The 26,164-nt window shown below is 55.7% G+C and overlaps 11 protein-coding genes and 1 non-coding gene across 12 annotated transcripts; 5 read left to right on the top strand and 7 right to left on the bottom strand.

Moving 5' to 3' along the window:
• Nucleotides 1–1,253: 1,253 nt before the first annotated feature.
• On the bottom strand, nucleotides 1,254–2,864 carry ColSpa_07421 (demethyl-4-deoxygadusol synthase; the record flags this gene model as incomplete). Its single annotated transcript, XM_049273633.1, has 3 exons — nucleotides 1,254–1,938; nucleotides 1,993–2,433; nucleotides 2,485–2,864. 3 exons carry the CDS (start codon nucleotides 2,862–2,864, stop codon nucleotides 1,254–1,256), a joined length of 1,506 nt encoding a protein of 501 aa, XP_049129590.1.
• Nucleotides 2,865–5,130: 2,266 nt separating this feature from the next.
• On the top strand, nucleotides 5,131–6,216 carry ColSpa_07420 (putative cation exchanger; the record flags this gene model as incomplete). Its single annotated transcript, XM_049273632.1, has 3 exons — nucleotides 5,131–5,379; nucleotides 5,546–6,118; nucleotides 6,172–6,216. The coding sequence occupies 3 exons, from the start codon at nucleotides 5,131–5,133 to the stop codon at nucleotides 6,214–6,216; spliced, it is 867 nt and encodes a 288-aa protein (XP_049129589.1).
• Nucleotides 6,217–6,533: 317 nt separating this feature from the next.
• On the bottom strand, nucleotides 6,534–7,731 carry ColSpa_07419 (mitochondrial carrier protein LEU5; the record flags this gene model as incomplete). Its single annotated transcript, XM_049273631.1, has 2 exons — nucleotides 6,534–7,487; nucleotides 7,558–7,731. The coding sequence occupies 2 exons, from the start codon at nucleotides 7,729–7,731 to the stop codon at nucleotides 6,534–6,536; spliced, it is 1,128 nt and encodes a 375-aa protein (XP_049129588.1).
• A 934-nt stretch (nucleotides 7,732–8,665) lies between these two features.
• ColSpa_07418 (uncharacterized protein) lies at nucleotides 8,666–9,817 on the top strand (the record flags this gene model as incomplete). The annotated part of the gene is made up of 1 exon (XM_049273630.1): nucleotides 8,666–9,817. One exon carries the CDS (start codon nucleotides 8,666–8,668, stop codon nucleotides 9,815–9,817), a length of 1,152 nt encoding a protein of 383 aa, XP_049129587.1.
• A 139-nt stretch (nucleotides 9,818–9,956) lies between these two features.
• Nucleotides 9,957–10,658, bottom strand: ColSpa_07417 (54S ribosomal protein L23, mitochondrial; the record flags this gene model as incomplete). Its single annotated transcript, XM_049273629.1, has 2 exons — nucleotides 9,957–10,479; nucleotides 10,585–10,658. 2 exons carry the CDS (start codon nucleotides 10,656–10,658, stop codon nucleotides 9,957–9,959), a joined length of 597 nt encoding a protein of 198 aa, XP_049129586.1.
• Nucleotides 10,659–11,788: 1,130 nt separating this feature from the next.
• On the bottom strand, nucleotides 11,789–12,833 carry ColSpa_07416 (uncharacterized protein; the record flags this gene model as incomplete). The annotated part of the gene is made up of 3 exons (XM_049273628.1): nucleotides 11,789–12,020; nucleotides 12,084–12,585; nucleotides 12,698–12,833. The coding sequence occupies 3 exons, from the start codon at nucleotides 12,831–12,833 to the stop codon at nucleotides 11,789–11,791; spliced, it is 870 nt and encodes a 289-aa protein (XP_049129585.1).
• Nucleotides 12,834–13,921: 1,088 nt separating this feature from the next.
• ColSpa_07415 (tuberous sclerosis 2) lies at nucleotides 13,922–17,107 on the top strand (the record flags this gene model as incomplete). The annotated part of the gene is made up of 3 exons (XM_049273627.1): nucleotides 13,922–13,935; nucleotides 14,096–14,636; nucleotides 14,693–17,107. 3 exons carry the CDS (start codon nucleotides 13,922–13,924, stop codon nucleotides 17,105–17,107), a joined length of 2,970 nt encoding a protein of 989 aa, XP_049129584.1.
• A 414-nt stretch (nucleotides 17,108–17,521) lies between these two features.
• ColSpa_tRNA_206 lies at nucleotides 17,522–17,590 on the top strand. The gene has a single exon. It is a non-coding gene; the product is annotated as a tRNA-Lys (tRNA).
• A 640-nt stretch (nucleotides 17,591–18,230) lies between these two features.
• Nucleotides 18,231–20,303, bottom strand: ColSpa_07414 (multisite-specific tRNA:(cytosine-C(5))-methyltransferase trm4a; the record flags this gene model as incomplete). The annotated part of the gene is made up of 1 exon (XM_049273626.1): nucleotides 18,231–20,303. One exon carries the CDS (start codon nucleotides 20,301–20,303, stop codon nucleotides 18,231–18,233), a length of 2,073 nt encoding a protein of 690 aa, XP_049129583.1.
• A 32-nt stretch (nucleotides 20,304–20,335) lies between these two features.
• On the bottom strand, nucleotides 20,336–20,952 carry ColSpa_07413 (tRNA (guanine-N(7)-)-methyltransferase; the record flags this gene model as incomplete). Its single annotated transcript, XM_049273625.1, has 3 exons — nucleotides 20,336–20,582; nucleotides 20,646–20,875; nucleotides 20,935–20,952. 3 exons carry the CDS (start codon nucleotides 20,950–20,952, stop codon nucleotides 20,336–20,338), a joined length of 495 nt encoding a protein of 164 aa, XP_049129582.1.
• A 1,137-nt stretch (nucleotides 20,953–22,089) lies between these two features.
• ColSpa_07412 (decarboxylase NovR) lies at nucleotides 22,090–23,180 on the top strand (the record flags this gene model as incomplete). Its single annotated transcript, XM_049273624.1, has 3 exons — nucleotides 22,090–22,344; nucleotides 22,430–22,568; nucleotides 22,681–23,180. The coding sequence occupies 3 exons, from the start codon at nucleotides 22,090–22,092 to the stop codon at nucleotides 23,178–23,180; spliced, it is 894 nt and encodes a 297-aa protein (XP_049129581.1).
• Nucleotides 23,181–23,457: 277 nt separating this feature from the next.
• On the bottom strand, nucleotides 23,458–25,247 carry ColSpa_07411 (putative GTPase-activating protein; the record flags this gene model as incomplete). The annotated part of the gene is made up of 3 exons (XM_049273623.1): nucleotides 23,458–23,706; nucleotides 23,796–24,554; nucleotides 24,771–25,247. The coding sequence occupies 3 exons, from the start codon at nucleotides 25,245–25,247 to the stop codon at nucleotides 23,458–23,460; spliced, it is 1,485 nt and encodes a 494-aa protein (XP_049129580.1).
• Nucleotides 25,248–26,164: the final 917 nt, after the last annotated feature.

Here is a 26,164-nt window from a genome sequence, read left to right as displayed (position 1 = left end):
CCTTGTCGCGGTATGCTTCCTGACTGGACATCTGCCTTATCTTCATGGCTAGCTTTCATCAGTCCGGCGACAAGATGATTTGTTTTGCGCCTCTTTACCCTTCAACATATGAAGACCTTAAAGCTAATGAGCCAAGGCCGAAGACGTTTACCAGTCTATGGTCCTTGAAAGCCGTTACTGACTTCCTTTGACACACCAGATTCTTGTCTCAGACTTGGTTCTTCCCACTCCTCTCACCTCCCACCTGTTATCACGCAACTGTCCAAGCCACCCGGTAAAAGTAAAAACTGCGCAAGTGGGTTTTGGAAGCTCAAGCTTAGCGCCTAAACTACAAGATAAAACAGTGTAGATAACTTGAAGATCAACCATCCTTTCAGTCAAGTACACCGCTTATGTCAGTAGGCCCACTAGTCCGTATCGAAACAGTCAAATAGTGTTTTCGCTTACTATTCTCCGGGTTCATCCATCAAGTCTTACAGGCGCCGTCTTTGGCATTGCAATCTAAGTTTTGGAGACCTCATGTCCGTTGCTAGCGCGCTGCTACTACCGCATCTCGAACCAACGTCAAGCACCAAGGGAAACCTGAGAGCTCGACAGCCCAGTGTGTAGAGGTTCGGAGAAACTCAAGCCAGGACCATCTTCCTCAGGAATAAAGCCTGGATTTCAAGGGGAACCCTTGGCCCGGCATGATTGTTGCATTGACCCCAGCTCCCTGATGGGCCCAACACTACCCAAGCTTCACTCGCTCGCAACCTCGTTATGAACTTGTCCCAAGAGACGCGTACACATGAGAAGGCAGAGAACGGGTCAAGGAAACATCTTTGCGCGATTGTTGGCAGCAAAGCACTAACTCTCCTACATCGGCTACTCGGCTACTACAAAACAAAGCATGAAGGACAAGCCGTACCGAATGTGTCAATTGTCGTGAGGTCATTTACTGCATTAGAAGTCTCATTTGTCGAGACAGTTGGTGGGGGCAGAATCACCAGATATGACAACTCATATTTGAACTATGAATTTTTATGTCACAACTCATTCAAAGACATGAGCTAAGATTGAAAAATACGCCTAGACGCGGTACGCAAAGAAATATATCACAAGTCTTTGAGGCAAATTGGCAAATCAATCTCTTTTGATGTTAAATTTTGTCGAGACCCTTCTCGAACCCAGATTTTCCTAACTCTGATGCAGTACTCCTAAGTATGTAGGATCACGCTTGACAAATGAAACATTTTGATGGTGAGTAGCTTCTTTTAGCAGCACTCGCTCTCGACCTCGGCGTGGGCCTTGCCATAGCCCTTGATGCCCTCCTTGCCGCTGTCAAGCTTCTCCATGACATCAGGCTCGAATCCAGCAGCAACGTACTTGGCGCTGTCCTGATCCAAGTTCTTGCCGCTCGACAACCCATACTCGGGGGTTGAGGAACCGTTTGATGACGGACCGGCGGAAGAAGTGGTATCGTCATTGGTGACGACCTTCTCAACGCCGTCCATGAACTTGCGCGACTCATCCTCAACGGAAGTGCCGTTGATCGTGTAGCCCGTGTCGCTGGCATCGACATACGCCTCAAGACCGGCACCCTCGCGGGGGTACTCCTTCATGAGATCCTTGTGCACCTTGAGGGCAGCGCACATGTCCTTGTGGGAGACGTCATTGAGGAACTCGCATTGGCCCAGGGGCGAGGGCACAGCGGCACGCAACTTGCCGTCACGGGTCTTGAGGATCGCCGATGTCGCCTTGTCGAGCATGTCCTCATCGAATTGCGGGTGGTCCATGGACAGACCAGCACGGGAGAAGAGGTTCAGCAGACGGCGGTGCTCCTCGGAGGATAGCCTGCCGAGCACGTGGGCCAGTGTTGCGGAGAAAGCCATGTCAATGGAGATGGCGTGGCCGTGGCGCAGGGGAACGTCAGGCGAAAGCTCGTGGAGAGGGGACCAGCTGCATACGGTTAGCTTCCGAGCTGACATTTGACTCAATGAAGGGGGCACCTACGTGTGGCCGTAGGCAATGACACGGTCCAGCATGATTTCGTGCAGATTGGGAGTCTCCAGCTTCAACATTTCATGGATACCGTTGCGGTTGATCTTGTCCGCAGCCTCTCTAACCTCCTTGCTGGCACCATCGCAGCGTCCGAAACCGGTCTTGATGAGCTCCTCACAGAAGCGGTCAAGCAGGTCAAACGTCTCGAGGTGCGCGCATGTGGAGATTTTGATCAGCTCGGCAAATCCGTTGCGGATTTGGGCGGTGGGAAGTGTGCGCAGGAATGTGAAGTCAAGGAAGGTGTGTGTGGGCGCGTGGTACGCTCCAAGACGATTCTTGTAGTTGCCGTAGTTGACGGCGACCTTGATAGAGACGGAGGCATCGATCAGGCCAATGACCGTAGTGGGAATGCGAATGAAAGGCGTGTTGCGACGGTAGGCGGCGCATGCGAAGCTGGGACTTGTTAGACCATTGGACACGAGAGGTGTGAGAAGCTAACCATACCCGGCGACATCGGTAACAAGGCCACCACCAACAACAAGAACCGGCTCCTTGCGGTAGACGCCAAACTCAGTCATAGAGTCGACAATGCTCAGCAGCGTCTCCATAGACTTGGCCTTCTCTCCAATCATGGTCTTGTGAATCTTGAGCTCAATGTCGTAGTGGTCAAAGTACTCCTTCATCTCCTTGCCGTAAAGGTTGAAGATGTTGAGGTCCATGACGGCCAAGCATCGCTTCCAGCGCGAGTAACAGTCAGCAAGCTGGCTATTCTGCTTGTTGAAGACACCATCAAGGAACTCGAAGTCGTACTCGATCTTCTCGTAACCGCAGACGGAGAAACCCTTCTTGGTGGGCTCTACCGTTGCCTTCATGTCGGAGGCCATCTTGAATGATGGGGTATAGGGAGGGAAGTATTGGGGTTTGGGTAGAATGATGATATGAGGAGAATGAGAGAGACGGAGGATTGACAAGACGGAGAGGTCTTGAGAGTTGTCGGATGCTGTGTGAGTAAGGACGAGAAGGAAACTTTCATCAGAACGCTTCCAACACCAGGCTTTTGAACAAATCGCATACTCATTACGAGAGACAAGACAGCACCGCAGCCGAACGAGAAACCAACAGCTCTTTTCCGCAGCCATCCACTCATGTCCGGATCGAACTCCCCGGTAGAGTTGTCGACATCATCACTTGCGCCTCTAACGTTCATCTAGGTCCACTCCTCGAGGCCTTGACCGACTCTCTCTGTCCGCGGGGGATCGAGTACCACAATTCCGTCGTAGACGAAAACAAATGATCGGGGAAAGGACAAACACGGGCGAGAGCGCTTAGAGCTTGTGGAGCTAAGGTACAGTACTTTTCCCCCTTTGAGACTGACACTGGTCGGTAGTTGGGGGAACGGTAACAAGTACACTCGACTCGTCATCAACATCCGATTTTGGTCACATAATCGGGTCGCAGGTACGAGATCTATATCCAATGCATCAGCCCAAGGCCATGCGGCGTCTGATGAACACTGCATGAAAACCCCTCCTCTGGTTTCTTCTTTCCGTCGAATGTCGGCTGGGCATATGGTTACTGTGTTGCAACGACGGGTAGGCGAGAGTCATGATGCATATGATGTTGACCAATAGATACTATGGCACCCGCCGGAGACGTTTACATCCTATGATGACCGGTGCCGTTCTGGCGCTAGCTACACATGCCACGGGGTGGTGCCTCTCTCGGTGTAACAAGAGCCAATGCGGTTTCGCGCACAGCCAGATGGCGTGCTATATTCGGAGCGCAGTCCGTACGTTTCCGCCCAGAACAAACAGGGCGAAAGCTGGAGAAATCCCATGTTTCACTGTGCGCGAAAAGTCGATTCCATCATCGACATTCGACTTCTAGCTGCAAGACGAGCAGTCTAGCGAAGCTGGGTTAGCCTTGGATCCAACCGACAACGCCCAGACCGCCGGGCGGCTACCCAATCTACTTTACTCCTAGTTTGCCAGGCGGTGATCGACACGAATCGTGAGATCTAGATATTACACGTGGGGAAAGAAGAGGAGAACCAGGGGAAGATGATGTTCCGGCGAGCCGCATCTGGGTCATTGACACTTTGACAGCCTTTTCCGTCGGCTGGTTGGCTGGGAGAAGGAGAACGAGGGAGAAAAGCGAGCCCGCTTGAATCCAGCAGGAATCTTGGTTCATCGTGTTACCCATATTCGAATCTTGCGATATGTGGGAACATCGATCGGATGAAAGCGTAATGTCGCCTGGATTGGATCAGCGGCGGGCGCCCCCCCTGGTTCTGTGCTACTCATAGTCTTGACGCACCTTTAAAGTGGTGAAAAGGCACCCAAGGCAGTTAGGCAGTTGTACAGGCATTGAAAGGAAACCCGGGAATGGGCCGAGGGCTGGGCTGAGCTGAGGAGGAAGAGTTTGCGCCGGTGAGCTCAATTGCATCTTCGACGCGGTCTGGTGAGGTGTTGTTGGCGTCATGACTTGGAAGCGCCCAGACAACTGCCCCTCGCCGCGTGCTAGTACCCGCACCCGGTCGCGAAAGCACCTGACTTGTACCTCCGTACCGCCGTACAAGTAGCTCTCGCAGCCTTTTTACCTTGTGAAGTACCTAGGGGCGACCTGGCGCGGAGGGCAGGTCCGGTCTCCTTACCCCGCCATGGGGTTTTCCTCGGGGCTACGTACCTCTCTCCTTCGCGTGGCGCCTTACCTTTCGATAGCTGAGCTTTCCTCTCCCGGCAATTTTCACCTGCGTAGCTGGTATAATGGGACTTGGGTAGAGGGGAACTGCTAGGCTCCACAGGCTTTGGAGAAGGGAACGTTGGGGTAGAGACTCGCAAAGGTGGTCATGGTCGGCGAGAGCTGCGGCTTCCGGCCATGTCATTGCTCGGGATTCCTTGCTTGCGGGACGAGTTCGGCCTTTGGTGATGGTGGGATTCCCATCCATCGTGATGATAACTAGACCTTTCTGTCATGAGAGCTGTCTGGCCCTTATGTCTGTTTGTTTTCCTTCCTTTTTTGCTTTCCTCTCACCGAATATTTGCTCTCGTAGCTCTTTCATTTGAGACAAATCAAGCCAATTGAAACCAGAGCAGTTACGAAATCCCTGTGACGCTGTCGCAACCGCAACGAACAACACAGTTCCCCAAGATGCCTCATTTTGACGAAAGCAAGGCATACGCCGTCCAAGAAGATGTCTTCTTTGATGACGGCCGTGAGATCGAGCTCCTACACTTTGTCTACAACCAGCCCGACCTTGACGAGATCCGAGGCTCCCCCGAGCGCGTCCTCAAGGCCATTGACGACTTTGGCCGCACCAAGAAGTATCTCATGAACGTCGGCGAGGACAAGGGCAAGATCGTGACGGATTTGATCGCCGAGGTCAAGCCCAAGGTTATGGTGAGCAAACCCTCCCCCCCACCCAAAACCAGCAGGTCTGCAGTCACGATTGAGTTGTCGATCGTCCGATGATTCTCGGCTTGCATCTTGGGACCATGAACTCTTAATCGCCCGCGGTTGACTGAGAGCTGCCATCTAATCTTTGACACCCTCCCCCGCCAAACAGGTCGAACTGGGAGGCTACGTAGGCTACTCCTGCATCCTCTTCGGCGCCGCAGCCCGCGCTGCCGTTCCGGACGCGAAATACTACTCTCTCGAGCGCAACCCCGAGTTCGCCGCGGTGATCGGCTCCCTCGTCGACCTCGCCGGCCTCTCCGCCACTGTGAAAGTCGTCGTCGGCCCCAGCGACGCTTCCATCGCGCGGCTGCACGCCACGGGCTCGCTCCACAAGATCGATCTCATGTTCCTGGACCACTACAAGCCTGCGTACACTACGGACCTGAAGCTCTGCGAACAGCTTGGCATTGTCGGGCCTGGCTCCGTTCTCGCCGCCGACAACGTCATCAAGCCGGGCAACCCGCCGTACCTCGAGTACGTCCGCAGCTCGGTCGCGCAGAAGCGCGCGGCAGCCCAGGACGTAGGCAACGCGAGGAAGCAGAGCGGGTGGCACGACGACCGGACGGCGAAGCAGTACGAAAAGCGCGAGGGTGAGGAGAGGTTGGACTTGTCGCGCATCGGAAACCCGCATCTCAAGTACGAGAGCCGGTTGGTCAACAGCTTTGAGCCGACTGGCGTGCCCGTGAGTTCACACCCTCAACACAACCACAACTCGTTCTTAATGAGGATGTCTAGGATGGTGTCGAAATAACGAGATGTGTGGGCGAGGAGAAGGAATGACTTACGAATCATGAACATTGGTCTTCTACAAGTTAGCTTAACTCTCTTGTATGAGCGCATTGAGACGCGTGGTCAAGAGCGCCATGCGTGGATCAGCGACGAGTTGAAGTTCACAACATGTGACGCAACAAACACAACTGTTTATTGAACAATTGTCGTATACAGTTAGCCGCCATTCTAGCGCTCCTTCATACTCCTTGGTCCCAGAAAACTGCTCCTCTAACGGCGTATTTCATAAAAGTCCCATGAACGCTTGTTTGTCCCAGAGTGTCCCAACAACGCCAAACTCAAATAGTCTTTGCAAAAGGGCAGCCAGTCTAGATTTTGAGCCACGTCTTGGCTCGCTCGTACGTGTAAAAGGCCACGGCCGCCATAGGCACCACCTTAACATAGCCGATCGTCAAGCCCACAAAGAACCCCTGCATTCCCCTCTCTCGGAAAATCATGGCCGCCGTCTCGCTAATCCGAAGCCGGTGGCCATCTCCAACGGCGCCGCCAACCTGCATCCGCCGGCGAATGACCTCCAAGGGGTACGACGCCGTCTGAGAAATGAGGCCGGCGACACCGCCGGCAAGTAGCTCGGCCCAGGACCGGAGCGGCGCGGCCTTTCCCGCGGGTGAGTTCTTTGGCTGAGGAAGGGTTGTGTATTTGGCGAGGCTAGGATGGCGGAGAAGGTCGCCTGCCGTATCGTGCGTGAGGAAGGACATGCCGGCGTAAGGAAGCATGCCCAGCAAAGTCGGCGTGAAGCCTCTGTAAAAATTGATGAGTCCCGAACGCGGGGCGATTGCGGCGACTGCGGAGGTGGCCGTCGCCTCGGTTGCCGAGGTACTGGCCGCTTGTGCAGCCGGGGAGGTCCGCACAAAACGCTCGTTGTAAATCCGGCGGCAAATCGCGGCTAACGAGGAGCCCCCGTGTTTTGTCTCGAAAGCCAAACGGACGCGAATGACCTCTAGAGGGTATGTGAAGAAGACAGAAGTAACGCCCGCCATGGAGCCGCTGATGAGCCGGCGCCAAGGCGTCTCTTGGTCTTTCCGGCGAATAACGAGGGAGCGGATTTGTTCATAAGCAAGGAACTTGATGCCGGCGTAAGGGAAGATTCGAATCAGCGTCGCCGAATGTCCTCTAAACAGCCCGGTGACGCCTTCGTGAGAACGGATATCTTTCATTGCCGTCACAACACCGAACCATGAGCCCGTGTATTTTGCGAACTGAGGGTTGCTCGCCTGGAAGAGGATCTTGACTCGATCGAGGGGTGCGACGACCGTTTTTGCCTGCAGTGTTGGCTAGAGTCAGAAACACCATTCTCGTTTTCTGCTGAGACCTCTCCGGGATTCTACTTACAGCACAGCCTGCCAAGCCTCCCGCGACGCCGGACCGCCAGATATAATCAAACGTCCGCGTCTTCTTCCTCGTCGCTATCGTCTCATCGTCGTCGGTCGGGCACACGGGGGGCGCCCTCGTGTCCGGCTTCGGTCGCGCAGCATCTCGTTGTTTGTTCGGTGCTATCTCCGACATGGAGGCATGTTCCAGCAGCGCTGACGGCATTACCTGGTCAGCGCGACCTGCGACGCTCGCTCGCTGGTTGTTTGTAGTGGTGGAGGCCCGCTGTTACTCGAGAAGCATTCCGCTACTCGTGTTATCGCAAGGGTGGAGTTGATGGGTAGTCCTGGTAGTTGTAATGTTTCCGGTCGAAGAACAAGAGAAGGAAAAGGAAACACGCGCGAACTGGTAAGCAAGGAGGGTAAGGATCGTGGGGTGGTAGTCGTGGGGAAGAGCAATGCGGGAAGGGATGGGAAAGGGTCTTGAGCCGAAATGCGATGAGTGGGACGTCATAAAGGCGAGATTTTTAAAAGGCTCCCTCTCATTGCACTGTCATTCCTTTGGGGGAGCCGTGGACCGTACCGTGGCGCACGAGCGGTAGACGGGGAACTTCTTGGGCGGGTGGCCCGCTGAGTTCTAGTACAGGGGTCTGGGCCACAAGCCGAAGATTGCCGAGCGTCAACACGGGCGGATGGTCACTCGACACTCTTCAATGATGGCTTGTGGGGGAAGGCCTGTCTGTATTTTACTCGGCTCTGGTCCGGAGTTAGACCTACGATATCCACGATACCTCCGCATCCTCCATCGCCGTGTGGGAGGACGAATTGGGCGGCCGAACAGGATTTTACAAACACACAGGAATAAGAAAATCCCTCTAGAAAACTGACCCCAGACCGCCCATCAAAGGAGAAACGCGCCAACGCAGGGCCTCGGCAGCACTGGGCTACAGACTTGGGCTATCTCCCACCCACGGTCACCCTAGTCAAGCCCCGGGTCCGGTCAAGTGGCACTTGGACTGGGCCGGGCCTCAAATTCAGTCTCCGGGGAAGACGCCCCGGTCAAAGCCACAAAGCAAGGCAGATTGGCGCGGTAGGTAAAGGAAGAGGAACCACATCTCGATTTCTCAATCATGGTCTCTAGCCATCCGCCGCAGCCCTCCCCGGCGTGCCCCTTACCCAGGAGCATCTTATTCCAAAATGAGGACAGGTCCGTCTTCCTTATCGACATCCCCGCGTCTCTGGAGGAGAGCCAGTTGTTGCCGGGTTGCAGTGCCGAGACAACAGGTCCACAAAGACGGCTCCTCTCGGTCGACCCCATCACAACACCCTTTTCTATACCGGAACCCCGGGACCCCCTGACCAACAACCAGACACCGGCGAGCCAGCTCGCAGACCTCATGATCGAGGCGGCGGTGAGGAGCGCCCTCGACACGCTAAGCAAAGACTACACCGCGCCGTTTTGCCTCCCACGAGTGACCGGCGGCGGGAGCAGCAACGTCAGCAGCGGTAGTGAGTGCAGCAAGAAGAGCCTGCAGGATCATCCCGCATGCAATGACGCCGCGCAACATGCGGCTGCGGCTGCGGCTACGGCGCACTTTATCCCTAAAGAGTCTGCGTACCTGAGCGGCTCGATCCAGGAGACCAGAGAGGCATTCCTCTCAACGGCGCCCAAGTTTGATCTTATCGTCCTAGACCCGCCTTGGCCGAACAAATCGGCGAGGAGAAAGACTGGCGGTTACTCCACAGTCTACGGTCTCAAGGAGACCCGGTCGCTTCTGGATCACATCCCCGTCGCTAGCCATCTTGCAGATGGCGGCCTTGTCGCTATCTGGGTAACTAACAAGGCGACTTTGGTAGACCTGCTCACCTCGCCCAGAGGAGTCCTCGCTGGCTGGGGCCTCGAAGTCGCCGCTGAATGGATCTGGGTCAAGCTTACCTCTCAAGGGGAGCCCATATTCGATCCTGAGTCTGCTTGGAGGAAGCCGTGGGAGAGACTTATCATTGCCCGAAAAAGGGGCGATAACCACAAGGTGCGGCAGAAGGTAATCGCCGCAGTACCCGACGTACACTCTCGGAAACCAAACCTTCGTCACTTGTTCGAAGACGAACTGCCTCAAGGGTACCTTGGCCTCGAGGTATTTGCGCGCAACCTAACGGCGGGCTGGTGGGGATGGGGCAACGAAGTACTTCGCTTTCAAAAGTCACAACACTGGATCGTGCATTCAACGCCAGAGCAGACCGGGCTAAAGAGAAGCGAACCTGACGATACCAAAACCAATTGACATGCTTATATCTCATGCCGTCCTTTTGTGTTGTACAAGACATGCTACCCGCATGTCAACTAAGTGTTCTCCTGGTTTTTTGTACACGTAACAACCCCGCCAGCCGCTCCCCTCAATGCTCTAGTGACCTCGCCCTGCCTCATGATGACTGTCTCTTCCCCTTGGACGCCTTGACGATCTGATCCCACTTGCTGTCCAACTGCACATCGCTCTTGAACTCCTTCTTGCCCTCCATCATCTTGGCCGCCTCGCGGCGCAGCTTCTTCCGTTCAGCACTCTCCTTGTCCTTGCTCGGGTACGCCAGCCTGCCGAGCTGCCGGGCGACGTCCTCGCGGTACTGCTTCTGCGACGTCGCCTCGCGCGCGTCCCACAGCTTCTTGTTCCACGGCTCGAGGTCCTCGGGCGGGCTGGGCCACACGAAGGCCTTTGTCATCTGCACCGTCATAAACTTCTGGCTCTGCGGGCGGTAGTAGCCCGATGAGGCGCCCTTGCGCTCGATGGGAGACTGCTTCACCCACGACCGCACCGCCGTCACCTCGACGCCGTACAGGTTCCAGAGGTAGTCGCGCAGGTCGAATTTCGTAAAGGTCAGGGGCACGTTGAAAGTCGCCCAGTTCGGCGGGGCGCGGTCTTTGCGGATGAGGGTGACGACATGGTTCGGCCTGGGAAAAGGGAGGTTAGCGTTTTGCTGTCTCGAGCTGCGTGGCGCGACTGCTCGGAGAGCAGGTTCTTTTCCTTTTCGAAACGGAGTCGGGCTTGTAACTTACAGGAAGACTGGCTTCGCTCCGAGCTTGAAGTTGGGTGCTTGGCGGGCTACCGCCTTTGTCAATGCTTCCGCCATCTTGTCGTCGGTGGTCTGCTGCACTTGGTCGTAGAGCGTCGACTCGCGAGAAATCCAAAAAGTTCCCAAGGTCGAGATCACCGATTCTGAGTTGCTGATTGGCTCAATCGGGCTCACGTATTTCCGCAGAAATCACCGGGTGAGTGGAGACCGGGCCTGCGTACCTAGTGGGGCCGATGGCCGAGAGTGGCGTCTCCATAAAATGGTTCCCAGCTTGTCCGGCTCCAGACCGGATAGAGCGGGACTATTCTGGAAAGGTGCTTCGACTCAATTGCCGAAGAGAGTTAAGATACTGTTTCCACAGTAAGTGATCTTCTCCAATTTCCGAATTATTCAAATGATACCTCGGTCAGGAATCGACTGCGTAGGTATGTACACCATAGCAATTTGCTCAGACAGGTGGGGTAAAACTCAGTCACGCGACGTCCTGCCTTTTAGGCATCTCGGACTCCAAAGGTTTGAGATGAGCCCGCTTTGGATTCTTCCTATTCTGTACATATGGCTCAAACCTCCATGTAGCAATACCTGATTGTCTGTGAATGAAAAGAAGGCCGATGGGCAAACGCTTGATATTAGCACCTCCATGTGGGAAAGGAGTGCTGCTGAGACATTCTCTTCTTGGCGGAACGCTCGTCTGTCCCATGTTTTGCCTTACACTCGCAAACCGACTAACTCGGAAATTGAAGCGCTGATCAAGGGATTGCCTTGTCCGTCAAGCCTGAACCCCAGATTCCAACACCGGATGGGTTTGGTTATGTAAGACCACGTACCAACCTAAGCTGAGCTAAATCTCCACCGGTTTATGAGGGGGAATTGGAGCGCACACGTCGCATTTTTGGGTTCGGGGAAGATTTTGTAGTCATAGCCCAGAAAACAAAGCTACCGTACAATTCATTTGGAGGACATGCGCAATATCCGTGAGACATGCAGTGGATTACCTTGAAGTCGTAGGGTGCAGAGAAAGGGTCCTTGAAATGGGTTGAATTGCGACTAATAAACAGCATTGCTAGCAATATGGAGATTTCAATATCCCGTACACATCTGGAAGGCTTTTCCCGTCCTTCTTACAGATCTTCATGAATCATGATGGACTTTTACCATCCATCCGTCATGGCTAATTGACATCTTGCTCAGACGTCGAGGCCGTCGACGACGACGCCCTTGTTCCAGGTCCAGTTCATCTTGCGAGCGACCTCCTCGGCCGACGCATCGTCGACAAGAGCGCTGATGAGATACAAAGCTGCATCCACACCAGCGCTGTTTCCAGACGCCGTAATGACACGGAGGCCACCGAGGCGCATCGCAGCACGACGAGTGATGGACTCGCGGCGGCCGGAGCTCTTGAAGGACATGCTGCCCTTTCTGTTTGTTGGCGTTAGCATCGTCTGCAACAGCGGTGGGGAGATGGATGTTTGGGTTACATACCTGGCATTGGAAGGTCGGCGGCCGGTGTCGGACTTGCGGCGGACATACGGGTTCTCGTCCTCGTCTCCGAGGTCGAAGCGCAGGTTGTTGACGACGTATCGGGCATCGTCGATCACATCGGTTCGCTCGGTCAGGTTGCGGGTAGCAGCCTCACTGCAAAGGATCTCGAACTTGGTAATGTAGTCTGAGTGGGTAGTAGCCGACAGGCCGGCGAGGATTCCCTGCTTGGCGAGGAAGAGAGCACCAGTGCAGACGGAAAGAAGCGTGCGCTCGTGGGAGGGATCCGTCTGCTGTAGCTCGGAGAAGGCCTGGATGAGGGGGAGGGGCTCAGCATTAGCCTTGAGAACGTTCTCGCTGTCGCCGCCGACAACAACGAGAACGTCGAAGTCACTAAGACGCTCGTAGGCCTCCTTGAAGGGGATCTGGGTGCCAATGGTGACGCCAGAGTCGGATACGACCTTGGGCTCTGCGGCCGTGATGGTACACTCGAAGGCCTTGGAGTCTGCGGGTGGTTGGGGTAAATAGTCAGCGCTGCTGCGTCAAGGAGCCGTGGCGGGTTGGAGTGGGGAAACTGATGAGGAGGAGCTGTTGTCCTGGGAGATCGGAGTACTCACTCTTATCCTTCTGGTCGTGGAGGGCGGCAGTCAGGGCCTCCATTGGGCCTGCCATGTCGAGAAGGTCAAAGTTGGGTTGCAGGGCAAACAGAACCTCAATGGGCTCGTCCGCCACTGCAGAGCTCTTGTTTGCCATCTTGTCGACTGTTTGTGATGTGGTTCAAGGGGGGAAGATGAAGTAATACAGCTTGTAGTTGCTGTTGGATGTTGGAGTAACTAGAGCAATTGGGACCGAGAAGAAGAGTTCTCGGAGAAGGTTGGTGCTGGGAATTGGGTGCGAGTTGGCTGGATTGCGAAGCTTGTTGGTGATGATGGAAGATGAGGAGGAGAAGAAGACAGCTCAGAGCTATTTGGATGAAAAGAGGGAGGGGAAGGAGGTAATAAGGGTCGAGTCATCTGGACAAAGGAGGGGTTGTACCACCGCCCGATCTCTGTCTCTCTCTACCTCTCTCGACCTGCTTTACCTGACGTCCAACTTGTCTACCTCCTCACGCATCACCTTGAGGTGGGCGTTCAGGTACCTCACCTCACGCACGGCATGTCCCTCCAGTGTTCCGCCCTTGGATCTGCGCAGCTGGCCGGCTTCCAAGCACCCCAAAGCAACCCCTCAGCTCAGGTCACTGGCCATCGGCGACTGATCAGGTGCGTTTCTGGACAAGGCCACAACCCACAACAGCTTCGAGTGGTCCAATGGCCCCACTGTCTCCCGTACGTTTTCTGGGGTCGGGTGCATCGGTGGCCCAAGGTGCATGGCGCTCTTTCGGATTGCGGGGTTAGTCCACGAGCGTTCTCCCCGTGAGGTCACTGGTGGGCCCCGGTACATGTCTGCAGGGCAGCCGGGCCACCGAGATGCAAGTATCTCCACCTTGCAATTCTCGTCGTCCCCCCATCGCAAACCGTAGGACCCGTAGAAAGGCTAAGCGAGACCAACCAAGCGCTGTTCAGCCCATGCTGCTTGATCGGTGGCCGCTGTGGCCTGCCGCATAGTGGCCTTCCGCTGGGCCCCTCAGTCGTGCCCTGTAGTGTCCAATGACACAATCTTGTCCATTCCCGGCCTTGTACGAGAGAGGGTCCCTGGCAAAGCTTGTACCTTGCATCAGCAGATTCCGTTGCCTGACAGTTGCATGACATCGACTTTCACCTGCGCCCTCAGACGCACCTTGCCCTGATTCTTGTTACAGTTCATACCATCGCAAGGCTCGATGAAGAGTTACCGCTAACAAAATGGCGTCGTCAGCGTAAGTGGCCAGATTTGTCCCCGTCGTATTTCTCGCTTTCCCTCCAGCCTGCTCCGCTGCGTCATGCGGTGCGCGATATTCAATCCTGCAGCCTTCTGGCCTTCTGGCCTTCTGCTACTTTGCGATAAAGCATACGGTTGACTGACACCGCGCTGCATAGGTCACTCAAGGACCTGTCCAAAGCCTTGACGTCCTTCTTCGCCTCACCCTCCCTCCCGCTGTCCGACGACGTCGCCGAGGTCGTCGATGCCTACCTGAACAAGCATGAGAAGTATGACGATTCGAGCGCCGAAAGACTGCAGGACGAACTCCTCAGCATCTGGGACAAGCACGTCAAAGGCGCACCAGCCAAATATGCCCCTTTCCTCCACATCTTCCGTCTTCTGGTGTCTGCGATCCGCGCGCCCGCTCGCTTATTCAAGTGGTGGGATCTTCTCAACGACCCGGTCCTAGAGAACATCAGTCGGGAGAAGGGCCTGATGGAAGAGTCGCACCTTGCGACGCTAGAGGTTTTGATGCTAGAAAAACGCGAAGACGACGACTCGACTGCTGAACCCGTCGTCAACCCTTTCGCCAAACGACTGCTGTTGACATGGTTGGAGAAATATCACAAAGTCCAGTCTGAGAGCGACTTGACTGCGCAATCCAGTGAGCGCGCAATACGTCAAGCTTTGATAACATACGGCAAGAAAAAGCCCAGAGTAAGTTGGATTCTGTGTTGGCTGTGGTTGCGACTGGTTGTCTAACGAGATGGCAGGATTTTCTCCTCACCTTGGATACGTGCTTCGTGCGGAGTGAATTCCGGGCGAGAATCGCTAAGCTCCTTTGCGAATTCGTCCAAAGTCAGCCGCCACATCTGCACTTGATATTGCAGACGCCACTATTCAACAACTTGATGCGATGCTTGCAGCAAGACACGTCGGCAACCGTCATTTCTTTGGCCATCACCGCCCTGATCATGATATTGCCACATATGCCAAGTTCGTTGGTGCCACACCTCCCAAATCTTTTCAACATATATGCACGGCTGTTATTTTGGGACAGCGAACGGACTGGGATCGTCGAGGCCACATCAGATGAAAGCGAGCAGAAGAGTATTGCGTCGCCATCAGGATGGGAGACCTGCCCTTATTCTCAGGAGACCGACGACCTCGAAGTCCCTCACTTGGCCAACTACTTCACCATTCTTTACGGCCTGTATCCCATCAACTTCATGGATTACATCCGGAAGCCACAACGATATCTTCGACACGCAAATGCGGCCAACCCGGACGAGCTTGAAGTCCAACCAACCGAAATACGACACAAATCCGAGCGCTTCAGGCAAAGTCACCTTTTGCACCCAAACTTCTATACCCTCACGATCGACTCTGAAAAGACCGATTTCGGGCGTTGGATGACAAGTGAGCCTGCAGAAGTCGTGGCCGAGTGTATGGCGCTGCGGTTCTCTCCGGAAACCTTTGCGACTGTTGATGCAGGCCATGGCCAGGCCGCTGATGGAGACATCTCCTTGCTCAGTGACGAATCGGATCGGGATAGTCTCGGACCTGCCCTGCTCAGCGGTTCCAGGTTGGAACCTGGGGCTGAGAGCTGGAGAAGCACTCAAGATCCGGAACAGCACTCGCGGGCGAGCAGCCGCGTCCATTCGACTAGTCAACGTCAGAGCTCACTGTCTAGCCAACCTTCACACAGGAACTCACTTGAAGCCCCCAAGGCCGATGTAGTCGCTGACAGTCCGACCCTACCTCCACAGCTCATCACGTCGCCCTCCCACACACAGTTGCAAGACATGCTGCACTCAAACAAGGTCATCAAGTCCGGACTACATCAGTCGATGGCAAACGACAGCGTCCCATCACTTGCATTGAGCCATCAGGAATCTGCGGCAGAGAAGTCCAGTAGCCATATGCCCCCTCCCCTACCGGCTATGCCTGCGCCGACGTCTCTTTCCGGCAGCCATTCTCAGATTGCGCACCTGCAGCGGCAGATCCTTCTCCTGCACAATGACTTGAACTTTGAGAGGTATCTGAAGCAGCAACATATGGCGCATATCGGCGAGCTGCGGCGCAGACAGGTTCGGGAAGCTGCAAGTGAGGCTGAGACTCAAAATCTCATTTTGACCAACCGAACGTTGAGGAAACGGCTGGAAGATTCCAAGAAGGCCGAAATGCAGATTAGGAAGGAGTCGGAGAAGAGCCGCACCCTGGCGAAGAAGTGGGAGTCGGACTTATCCGCAAAGCTGAGAACTCTGCGTGAGGAATCGAGAAAGACTAAGACGGAGATTCAGTCTCTGCAGCAGGAGCTGCAGAGTGCAAGAGAAGAAAGCGAGAAGTTGAAGAAGCTGGTATGTGATGCTGAGGTTAAGGAGCTCAATTCGAAGCAGACCATGCAGTCCATCGAGATCAACGCCGCGGAGAACGACCGGCTGAAAGCTGATGTGGAGCGGCTGTCGATCTCGGAGAGGGATCTTCAAGCCAAGGAAGCGGAGAGACAGACGGCGATTACATCTGCGGCGGAAGCAGAAAACCGGGCAGAGATACTTGGTTTGAAACTTCAGGCCCGCGAGGAGGAGCTCCAGAAGACCAAAAGGCTCTTCCAGACCCAGATTGGTGTGCTGAACACGAAGCTTCTCGAGGCACACGAGGGCATGCACAGCAGGCGAACCGCCGAGACCAAGGCCGCCGTCGAGAGTGCACTTGCAGCGAGCCGGGCGAAGCAGGCTGAGCTGCAGAAGCAGTACACGAATCTGATGAGGAAATACACGGTACTGCAGTCGCAGGTCGAGGAGAACCGGTTCTCGGTTGGATCGTCCAACTCGCATGGTCGAGGCGACTTTGTCTTCCGCATGGAAGGAGACGGGGAGGGTTCGACACACTCGACTAGCCCCGTCACAACGCGAGGCAGCCACTCGGGCTTGCACAGGGTCTTATCCGACCATGACTTCATTAACCCGACGTCCTTCAACGCGACACCACCCATCATGTCTAAGCCGTCGACTCCGGTGCCTGCGGGCTTGGCGCACCTTCCGCCAGTGGCATCCAGCCCGTTGGATATGGACGAAGGCGCAGCCGCCAGCCCATCGTCGGCGACAACCGATCCAAGATATTTCGGCAGAGGTGAGTCTGGAACGGCCCGGATTCGATTCCGCGATGGTTTTTGGCGGATCAACTAATCAAAGGCTTCGGTTTTTTTGTTTTCAGGCGGAGTTCAGAATCGACGGAAGGATGAAAAGGGGAAGAAGTCTGGAGTCATTCGGGGTATCCGCGGATACATGTGAAGGGACAGGATGACGGTACATGTTGGATTGGTATCGTGTTTCAGTACGCGGTGCAGCTTGCGAAGAAAGATACCCATTGCCCGACGGTGCAAACGCTTTGCTGCACACGTCATTTCGCTGCTGTCGTAGAGGACCAACGTTGACACTACGTTGACTGGTCATTGTATGAAGAATTCAAAAACCACACCACGAAACAACCCACAATGCTCTCCGTGCTCTCTCTCTCCTCTACCACGCTCGCGACCCGCTCTCCATAGATCCCCATCTGCGCGCCCATCGTCACCAACCAAACAACCAAAAAGCCTGCCCGGCTAGCTCAATCGGTAGAGCGTGAGACTCTTAATCTCAAGGTTGTGGGTTCGACCCGTAAGCGCACCTCTGTCCAGTGTTCATCACATCCGAACATCGCCACTAACACCATACCAGCCACGTCGGGCTCAATTCCCGTCCGCGATTGAAGCGCACTTCCTTTTCTTTTGCATTTGCCCCCCTAACGTTTCTCCAATACGAGTATCAGAGATACCTTTTGTAGTTGACCTAGCTTGACGCAGTATGAACAGGACAGGCAAAGGGGTCAATTGTATCACTCAAATGTCTAACCGCCTTGGTGAAGTGGACGAATATGATTCTTCCCGTGATAGAGAAACCTTGAGTTACGACACCGAGAAAAGGCATCATTAAAATAGACGAGACAACTACAGACCCAACACAAGGCCAAGAGTCCATGCCATGATTCCTTTTTTTATATTCTTTAGACTGTAAAAACGCCCACCTCAACGGTTCTCATGTATTCATACATTTTCTTTTTCGTACTTTCCCCGCTGTCCAAGTCTATCTCGCTCATCCAATGTTCAAATCTAGGCCGGTGTAACCTATGCTGTGTGTATGGGAAATGGGCGCTCAACCAGCGTTATCCAAGAACGAAGCCCCTCCGTCTTGCACAACGTGTGAAAGTCTGACGCCAGACTCTACTCTGCGCCCTCGCCGATGAGACTCAACAGACACTGATCAAAGTCGTTCAAGAGTCCTCGGTAGTCGCGGTGGCGGCGCCGTCGGCGGCGGGCTCGGGCACGTCGGCGTCCATCTCCTCGGGCGTAGGGGCGTCCTCAATGTCAATGTCTTCCTTCTCCGTGACTTGGGCGTCCTCCGTAGTCTTGGCCTTGGCAGCCTCGTCAATCTGGCGCTGCTTCTGCAGGCTGTTGTTGATGAGCGGCGTCGTGTCGTTGAAGATGCGCAGCAGCATGGCCGTGCGGTCCTCCTTGGGCAGCATGAGGTTGAGCGAGTGGATGCTCTTCCACAGCGGCAGCGCCATGCGCTCGCTAAAGGCCGGATCCGAGCCATCGGGCTCCACGCGGAGCACGCAGCAGCCCATGCCGATGTCGCGGACGCGCGCGCCGATCTCGCCCATCTTCTCCCACTCGCCGTCGGCGATGCGCGGGAACATCTCGATCAGGAGGCGGCGGAGCGTCTCCTTGGTCGTGAGGCGGACGACGCGCTGCTCGCCGACGTAGCCCTGCAGGATCGGCATGCCCTCGGACTGGATGCGCCAGCGGCAGATCTCGGCCGAGGGGGCGTCCTGTTTCATAAACATCTTGACGCCGCCGTGGATGACCTTGATGCCGCGGCCCTCGTTCTCAACGAGGATGTCACGCGCGAGCGCCGAGGTGTAGTAGATGGCCTTGGCGGGCTCGCCGGCGGCATTGCGCACCATGAAGCGGTCCTCGGGGAAGCGCGACGAGATGTGGTAGAAGGTCTTGATGTTCTTGATAACCTCGTGCTTGGGGTCGAGGTACTTGAAGGGTTCCTCGACCTGGCCGTGGATGTTGCGGTTGGATCTCTTAGGCTTATCTTGTGACGCCTCGAGCTTGGGCTTCTTGGTCTCTTGGGTCTCACCGTCAGCCGTCTCGTCCTCTCGCGATCGCTTAACGCCGTTCGTAGCATCCTGCTCGGGCACCTCGGCCTCGGTCGTGGCCTTTTTCTCACTTTTTTCCTCGGGCTGGGCCTCGGCGGCCTCGGCGGCAGCGGGGGCCTCCTCGGCCTTCTCCTCGACCTTCTCTTCAGTCTTCTCCTCAGGCTTCGTCTCCGTGCCGTTCTCGGTTGCGGGGGTGGCAGCCGCGGTGGTTCCGTTCGACTTGGTCGCGTCGTCGGCCTTTTGATCCTCGGGGCGGATCTTGACCTCGGCCTTCTTCTGCAGGACGGTGATGAAGAAGCCACCAGTGTCCTGCTGGTGAGCGTAGACTCTCATACAGCGCTCGAGAGGGAGATCGGCGCACACGCTGCCCTCCAAAGGCGGGAACATGGTGTCGACGATTCTGCCGGGCGCAATGCCGTCGGTGCTGTTCTTGGTGTACTCGTCAACCTCGGCCTGCGAGCCCCAGAGTCTGCCGGACTTATCCATGATCTGCCACTTGCGCATGCCGGGAGCGCGGACGAGACCCTGCAGCTCGTTGCTGCAGTCGACGATCTCGACCTTGTCGGGACCACCTGCGCGGTCGATGGCGGCCGCGACAACAGACTCGTTTTCAACGGGGTTCATGCTGCACGTGGAGTAGACCACGCGACCTCCGACCTTGAGCATGGCAAGGGCACGCAGAAGGATTCTGACCTGTGTGACGTGGAGACCCAGCGCGTTGCCAGGCTGCCAATCCTTCCACAGGTTCATGTTCTTTCGCAGTGTGCCATCACCCGAGCAGGGCACATCGGCCAGGATCCGGTCGAACTTGAGGTACTGGGGCTTGTTGGGGGTCGCCGGGTCGGAAGGGAGCTTGATGGCGGGGTACTGGGTGGCATCGTGGTTCGTAACGAGCAGGTTGGGGGATCCAAGACGCTTGAGCTGGTGAACAAGCATGTGGCCGCGCTTGTAGTCGGCGTCGTTGGCAATGAGAAGGCCAGTAGTGCGGCCAGCATCCGTCGGGTCGGCCTCGAGGTCAGCCTGGCGCTCCTCCTCCGTCTCCTCGCCGAGGTCAAGACCGTCCTCCTTTGCGTACGCGCGCAGGACCTTTCTCACTCTAGCCTCCTCGCCCTGGTGGATCATCTCGAGAAGCTGGCCGGCCTTGCTGCCTGGCGCAGCGCACATGTCCAGCACGGTCATGCCGGGGCGGACGTCCATCAGCAGAGGGGGGATCATGCTGACAACTTCCTGTCTGCTGATGTTTCCGACGGTCGTCTCGGAAACGAGGAACTTCTGGAAAGCGGCGAAGGGGGGTATTTGCGGATGATGTTCTTCGGGGTGGTCATCCACCAGGCAAGCTCGTTGGGGTACCAGGACAGAGGCTTGGGGGGCTCGACGGTGCGTCCATCGGCGTGTTCGATCTTTTCGATCTCGGGCATGTATCGGGTCTGCAGGAGTTTCTTGACGGCCAAGGCGTGGCTGAAAAGAACAAATTAGTACGACTGGACAAATGAAACCATCGGTCGAGTCGGTGTTGCCTACCCTTTGGAGCCGCAGAAGCGGAAGCTGTTAGGGAGGTCTCTGCGAAGCGCATCCCAGAAAGGGCCCTGTTCCTCCTCAGAGAGGCCAATGATGGTGTTGTAGTAGCGCTGAAGCCTCTCGTTCTCCTTCTTAACGGCAGGGTAGGACTGCCACGACTCGCTGCGAGGCTGGCGACCGCGATCACCGCCCGTCGCGTTGCCGCCGCCGCGACCCTTGCCCTTCTTTCCACCCTAGCGAAATAAAGGTCAGCGCAAAATGACACCATAAATAGCACTGCGAAGAGACTCACTCTGAATTTGCGACCCATGATGCTAGATGATTTCGACGTGCGTGGGTTTGGTGGATTGCGCACGTGTGTGTCTTGTTTAGAGGAGGAAGGGATTCAAAGACGAGTCCAGTCCTGTCGGCGTTGAGTCGCGCGGTGTGAAATTTTGCCGTCACCCAAGGGGAAAAAAAAAAAAGTTGGAGGTTCAGGCGCGGAATGCGCCAGCCTGTGGCCGGCCCCTCGATTGGAGATGATTGACCAACCAGACACCGGCGTTGCTTGGTATCTTATCACCCCGCATCAAAACCCCCCTGTCCCTCAGGGTCCGCCCCAGCTTGCATCCGCTCAAGCCACTGAGAACCGTCCCGCATTCAGAGAGCTCCATCCTTCAACATTCATCTCACCCACCACGAAGCTTCCTACCCAGATGCGTATTTTTCGAAACTCGAGACAATAACAACATGAGATGTCCTCGCGTGATTAAGGTGGTGTCCCGAAGGAAAGCAAGACACTCGCGGAAATGATCACTCCACATATTCGGGTTCGGAAGCCCCTCAAACCTTCCGTCTCCGTCCGATCCGCAGCAGGCCCTGACAGCGTAGACCATAATTATGTTGACAATTTGAGCTCTTCATGCTTTTTACGCACCATGTATAGCGTCTGTATACCTCTCAATACTAATACCTCGGAAATGATTGGGCCCTCGTGCTTGGTGCGAACAGTGAAGTGGACGCCGAGGCATAACGAGCTCCAGGGATAATATAATAGGTTGCACTGCGGGGTTCCGCGGCAACCGGTAGTCGCTGATTCTCCTCTCTACTTGGCAGCTCAGGCTACTGTGGTACGATTCGTTTTGCTCGCCGCCGCAAGAACGTATCCCGTCTGTCGACAGATTGTTCTCGCCAACCGTGAAGCGAATTTACTTATTGGACTGGGACCGGCATCCGAAGGCCAGAAGGCCGAAAGCCTAACTATCTGCACGGAGCAATACCGCGCCTTTCGGCCTCGGGACTGGCTTTTGCGCGACCACCGCCACCCTAGCTAGCTGTTTAACTTCCTTAAATACCATAGCTCTTTCTCATCTAACCATCTGAATTTCTCTTGGCTCTTCATTTCTCATACCAAATCTACACTCGGCTCATCATCTAAGTGAAGTGACTTGCCTATACATAACAAATTATGACTCCCTCATCCACAGACGCCTCGGCCGCCACCCATGGCAATGGCAATGGCAACGGCAACCTCCCCAGCTCATCTGCTACTACCAAGCAGGATAAATCCACTATACTGGACCCGACGGGCTTCCGCATGCCCCAAAAGTTCGAGGACCCGTACGAGCACCGGCGATACCTCAAGGAGCGGCTGGCTCTGGGCTTCCGCATCTTCGCTAAGAACGGCTTCGACGCCGGCGTGGCGGGCCACATCACCATTCGGGTATGTCCTACTTCCCCGCCAAAACTTAACTTTCACCTTCTGGTTTGTTCCTTTTCTCGAAACAAACACTGACGTATCTGCTTAGGACCCCGTAGAGCCGGACACGTTCTGGCTGAACCCTTTCGGCGTTGCCTGGCCGCTCCTCAAGGCCTCCGATCTCATTCGTGTGGACTCCGAAGGAAAAGTCATTGAGGGCGGCCCTGTGAAGCTCCTTAACACTGCTGGTTAGTTACACCATCCACTGCTTCCGCGCTCTTCAGACGTCTCCCCGTTTCCCTGGCTGTGGTCTTCTCTCTATAGCTCTTTTCCGCCCGCTGACTAACACAACCTTCCCAGCCTACATGATCCATCACGCAGTTCACGAAGCACGCCCCGACATAAACTGCGTGGCTCACTCTCACTCCCTTTACGGCCAGGCCTTCTCAACCCTCGGCCGCAACCTCGACATCATCAGCCAGGACACCTGTGCCTTTTATAACGACATCGTCCTCTACGACTCCTTTGACGGCATCGTCCTGGGCAAGGAGGAAGGACTGCGCATCGCCGCGGCCCTCGGCGACAAGAAGGCCGCCATCCTCCAGAACCACGGCCTCATCACCTGCGGCAAATCCGTCGAGAGCTGCGTCTACTGGTTCCTGAGCCTCGAGCGCTGCTGTCACCAGCAGCTGCTGGCCGACGCCGCAGCGGGAGGACGGGGCCACGAGACTGTCAAGGTCGCCAAGGAGGACGCTGAGTTCACGTACAAGTCGGTCGGGACGGAGCTCGCGGGCTGGTTTTCGGGGAAGCCGGCTTTTGATATGATGGAACATGAATCGGGTTTTGCGTATAAGATGTAGATATTTAGGTGTTCGCTGCCAGATTGGCGATGCTAGTTTTAATGATTGATATGCCAAGATTGTAACCAACACCTGTCGACTAATCAAACAATCCGACGTTCATGCTTGGGTATGTGAATGTCATTCTGCAGTCAGCAACTAGACGATTCGTCTCAACACACTTGGTGCAACTAGGACGCACAGGCCAGTTCAGCAGAAGAATGGCTAAAGACGAGAAGGACATTTCTTCATCCGTGGAGTGGTATTACAACAATGATAGTACACAAATATGATACATCTACTCGTCAAGCAATCCTACAGTCCAGTGAACGATCCGGTCGACTCCCTGGCCGTTGATGGCGCTCACAGGAATCGCGGTACACTTCTCCGTCCAGGCATTCTCAATTCCGCTTGGGTGAGGAGTAGTTCCTTGGTTGATTTCGTCCAGGTATTGCTTCAGCTCCTTGAAGTTCTCCTGCGTCTCGGGGAGATCGGCCTTGGTGGCGACCACGAACCAAGGCTTGGCTGTGATATGCAAGCCGTTCTCCTGTTTGGGTGCCGGGGCGCATCCGCAACCATCATAGTACCCTCCGCCGGTGCACGTCCACTGGCGCCGGAGCTGAGGTCCCAGTCGACACGGGAGTCGATCTCGCGGGCGCGCTCTTCCTCCTCGCGCATCTGAGCGTAGAGGCCCACCTCATTCCACAGCGCCTTGAGGGCCTTCACAGCCGGACCGGCAGCGAGGTCAACGACGAAAGCGAGCACGCCGGCACGTTCGACGTGACGCAGGAAAGCAATACCAAGACCCCGGTCCAGGTGAGCACCCTCGATGAGACCCGGAATATCGGCAACCGTGAAGCGGGTTCGTTGCTCGACGAGGACTTCCTCCTCGCCTGGGCCGCCATGTCCGGAGTCGGTGGCCGGGTAACGCTTGTAACTCTTGATGACAGGCCGGCCCTTGTAGCTGTCCAAGACAACTGTCCCAATATTTGGCTGCAAAGTCGTAAAAGCCCAGTTCCCAACGCGGGTGCGCGAGTTTGTAAGCGCACGAAGCAGTGTGCTCTTGCCAGCGTTGGGCAATCCGACCAAACCGACGTCGGCAAGCAGCTTCAGCTCGAGCTCGATCTCCATGGTTACAGCGCGCTCGCCCTTGGTGGCGAAGATGGGTCGTGGGTACTCTCGCGATACGAAGTGAGGATTGCCGAGGCCGCCAATGCCGCCGACGGCGAGCAGAATGGGCTGGGGTGAAGGGCGCGACAAGTCGAGCTGGATCGGGCCAGGTGGCTGGTGGTAGAGACGGGTACGGGTTGGGGCCCGGGGAAGAGATATCGTCTTCAGATCAGACTTCGAAAGGCCGGGGTACAAAAGAAATTTGTTCCGGTCGGGGTCCTCGGGCTCATCAAAATCGTCTTCGATGGCCTGTCTTGGGCCCCTGTTGTCCTCGTCGGCTGTGTCTTCCTCTTCCTCCTTCAGCCCTTCCTCCAACTCTCGCCTCGCCATCTCCGCCTCGCGCGCCAATTTTGCCCGCTTCTCGGCTTTCTTCTGTGCTTTCAGTGTGCGCTGCAACATCGCGTCCTCGGCGACTGGGTCTTCTCTGCTCAACTCGCGCACCACCGTACCAACTGGCACCGTGATGATAACATCGTCGCCTCGCTGGCCACCTTTTGAACTGCCCTGTCCTGATTTTCCTTTCCCAGCTCGAATGAATCGCCGTCTGGCTAGCTTGTGCAACGAAGTTTCGCCGTGCACTGCTTGTATGTAGATGTTGCCTCCGTGGCCACCGTCGCCGCCATTGGGGGGGCCGTCGGGGAGGTATGCGTCGCGGAAGAACGAGATGCAGCCATGGCCGCCAGGGCCAGCATAGAGTGTTACGGACGCTTTGTCGGCGAAAATGGGCAAAGAATAGTCGTCGGGAGCTGGGTTTAGCCTGCTGGTCTTCGGTTCTTGGGCGACGTGGGTCGAGCTATTGCGACGACATGCGACTGCTCGTGCAGCAAAGCGAGGTGCCGCCGTATTTCTACCAACAAATAACGAGGGGTAAAGAAATGAAAGAAAAAGCGAGTTGCCACCAGAGCATCTTGACGCCATCGTCATTCCTCGTTTACGCCGATTGAGGCGATCGTCGTCGAGTGGTTGCGAATGCTTCAGATGAAGCGAAGCTCCGGAAATTTTGGGACTTTGCAGCCATCTACAGCGATAAGATAAGGCGTTTGTTTACATAATCGAGCAGGGGCGGGAGCAGCCGCTGTGAGACTGGGATCAACCACCCAAACGCTGTTGTCAAATCGGACCAGTGCCCAAATGCCTGGGAAGCAACTGGGGCTGGCACGATGTTCAGCGGAGTGCACTGCCTCGCAAGCTCCCCTCGAGTTGCCGGAGGAAGGCGGAAGGGATGAAGACGTGTCTCGCTTATCTTCTCAGCCTCTTCAACGTCACCTCGTTACAATACGAGATGCGGCTCTATGGCCGGCTACAGTGAGACTGATCCGGCTGACCCAGAGTGTGTTGCTGGAGCTTACCAATGACGGTTTGCCACAGCTTCTTTGTGACTCTGGAATATGATTAATCAAATTATTCAGGTAAATGCAGCAGGCTCTGATGGAGAGGTCGGCTGCATGGAACGAGATGCGGTGAGCGAGCCCGATTCTCCAAACCTAGAGTATCGCAGACACTTCTTTCAAAGCTTGGTTCAGACCGCCGTGGTGGGAATGACTACAGATTAAGCAGTCTATCATAGTTAGAGACGAGCCTGCCAGCGTTGAGAATGTTTGAGTTGGTTTCGTCGAGTTGCACCTGGGAGTTGAGCCGGACCGTCACCAGGCGTTCATCGCCGACGGGAAACCAAACGAGCCGGGCCCTCAACGTTGCATCGAACGGAACCCTGTAGTCCCCCCTTCCCAGCTCGTTGGTGTAGTTCTGGTGGCCTGGTCTCGTCTCGTCTCGTTCGCCCCTTCTGCATCGTACTTTGCTGTAGCTTGCTGCTACGGTCTGATCTGGTCTGGCCT

The sequence above is a fragment of the Colletotrichum spaethianum genome, assembly GCF_022836535.1.
Source record: "Colletotrichum spaethianum MAFF 239500 DNA, contig19, whole genome shotgun sequence".
Taxonomy (NCBI): domain Eukaryota; kingdom Fungi; phylum Ascomycota; class Sordariomycetes; order Glomerellales; family Glomerellaceae; genus Colletotrichum; species Colletotrichum spaethianum.
This window is presented reverse-complemented; position numbering and strand designations above follow the sequence as displayed.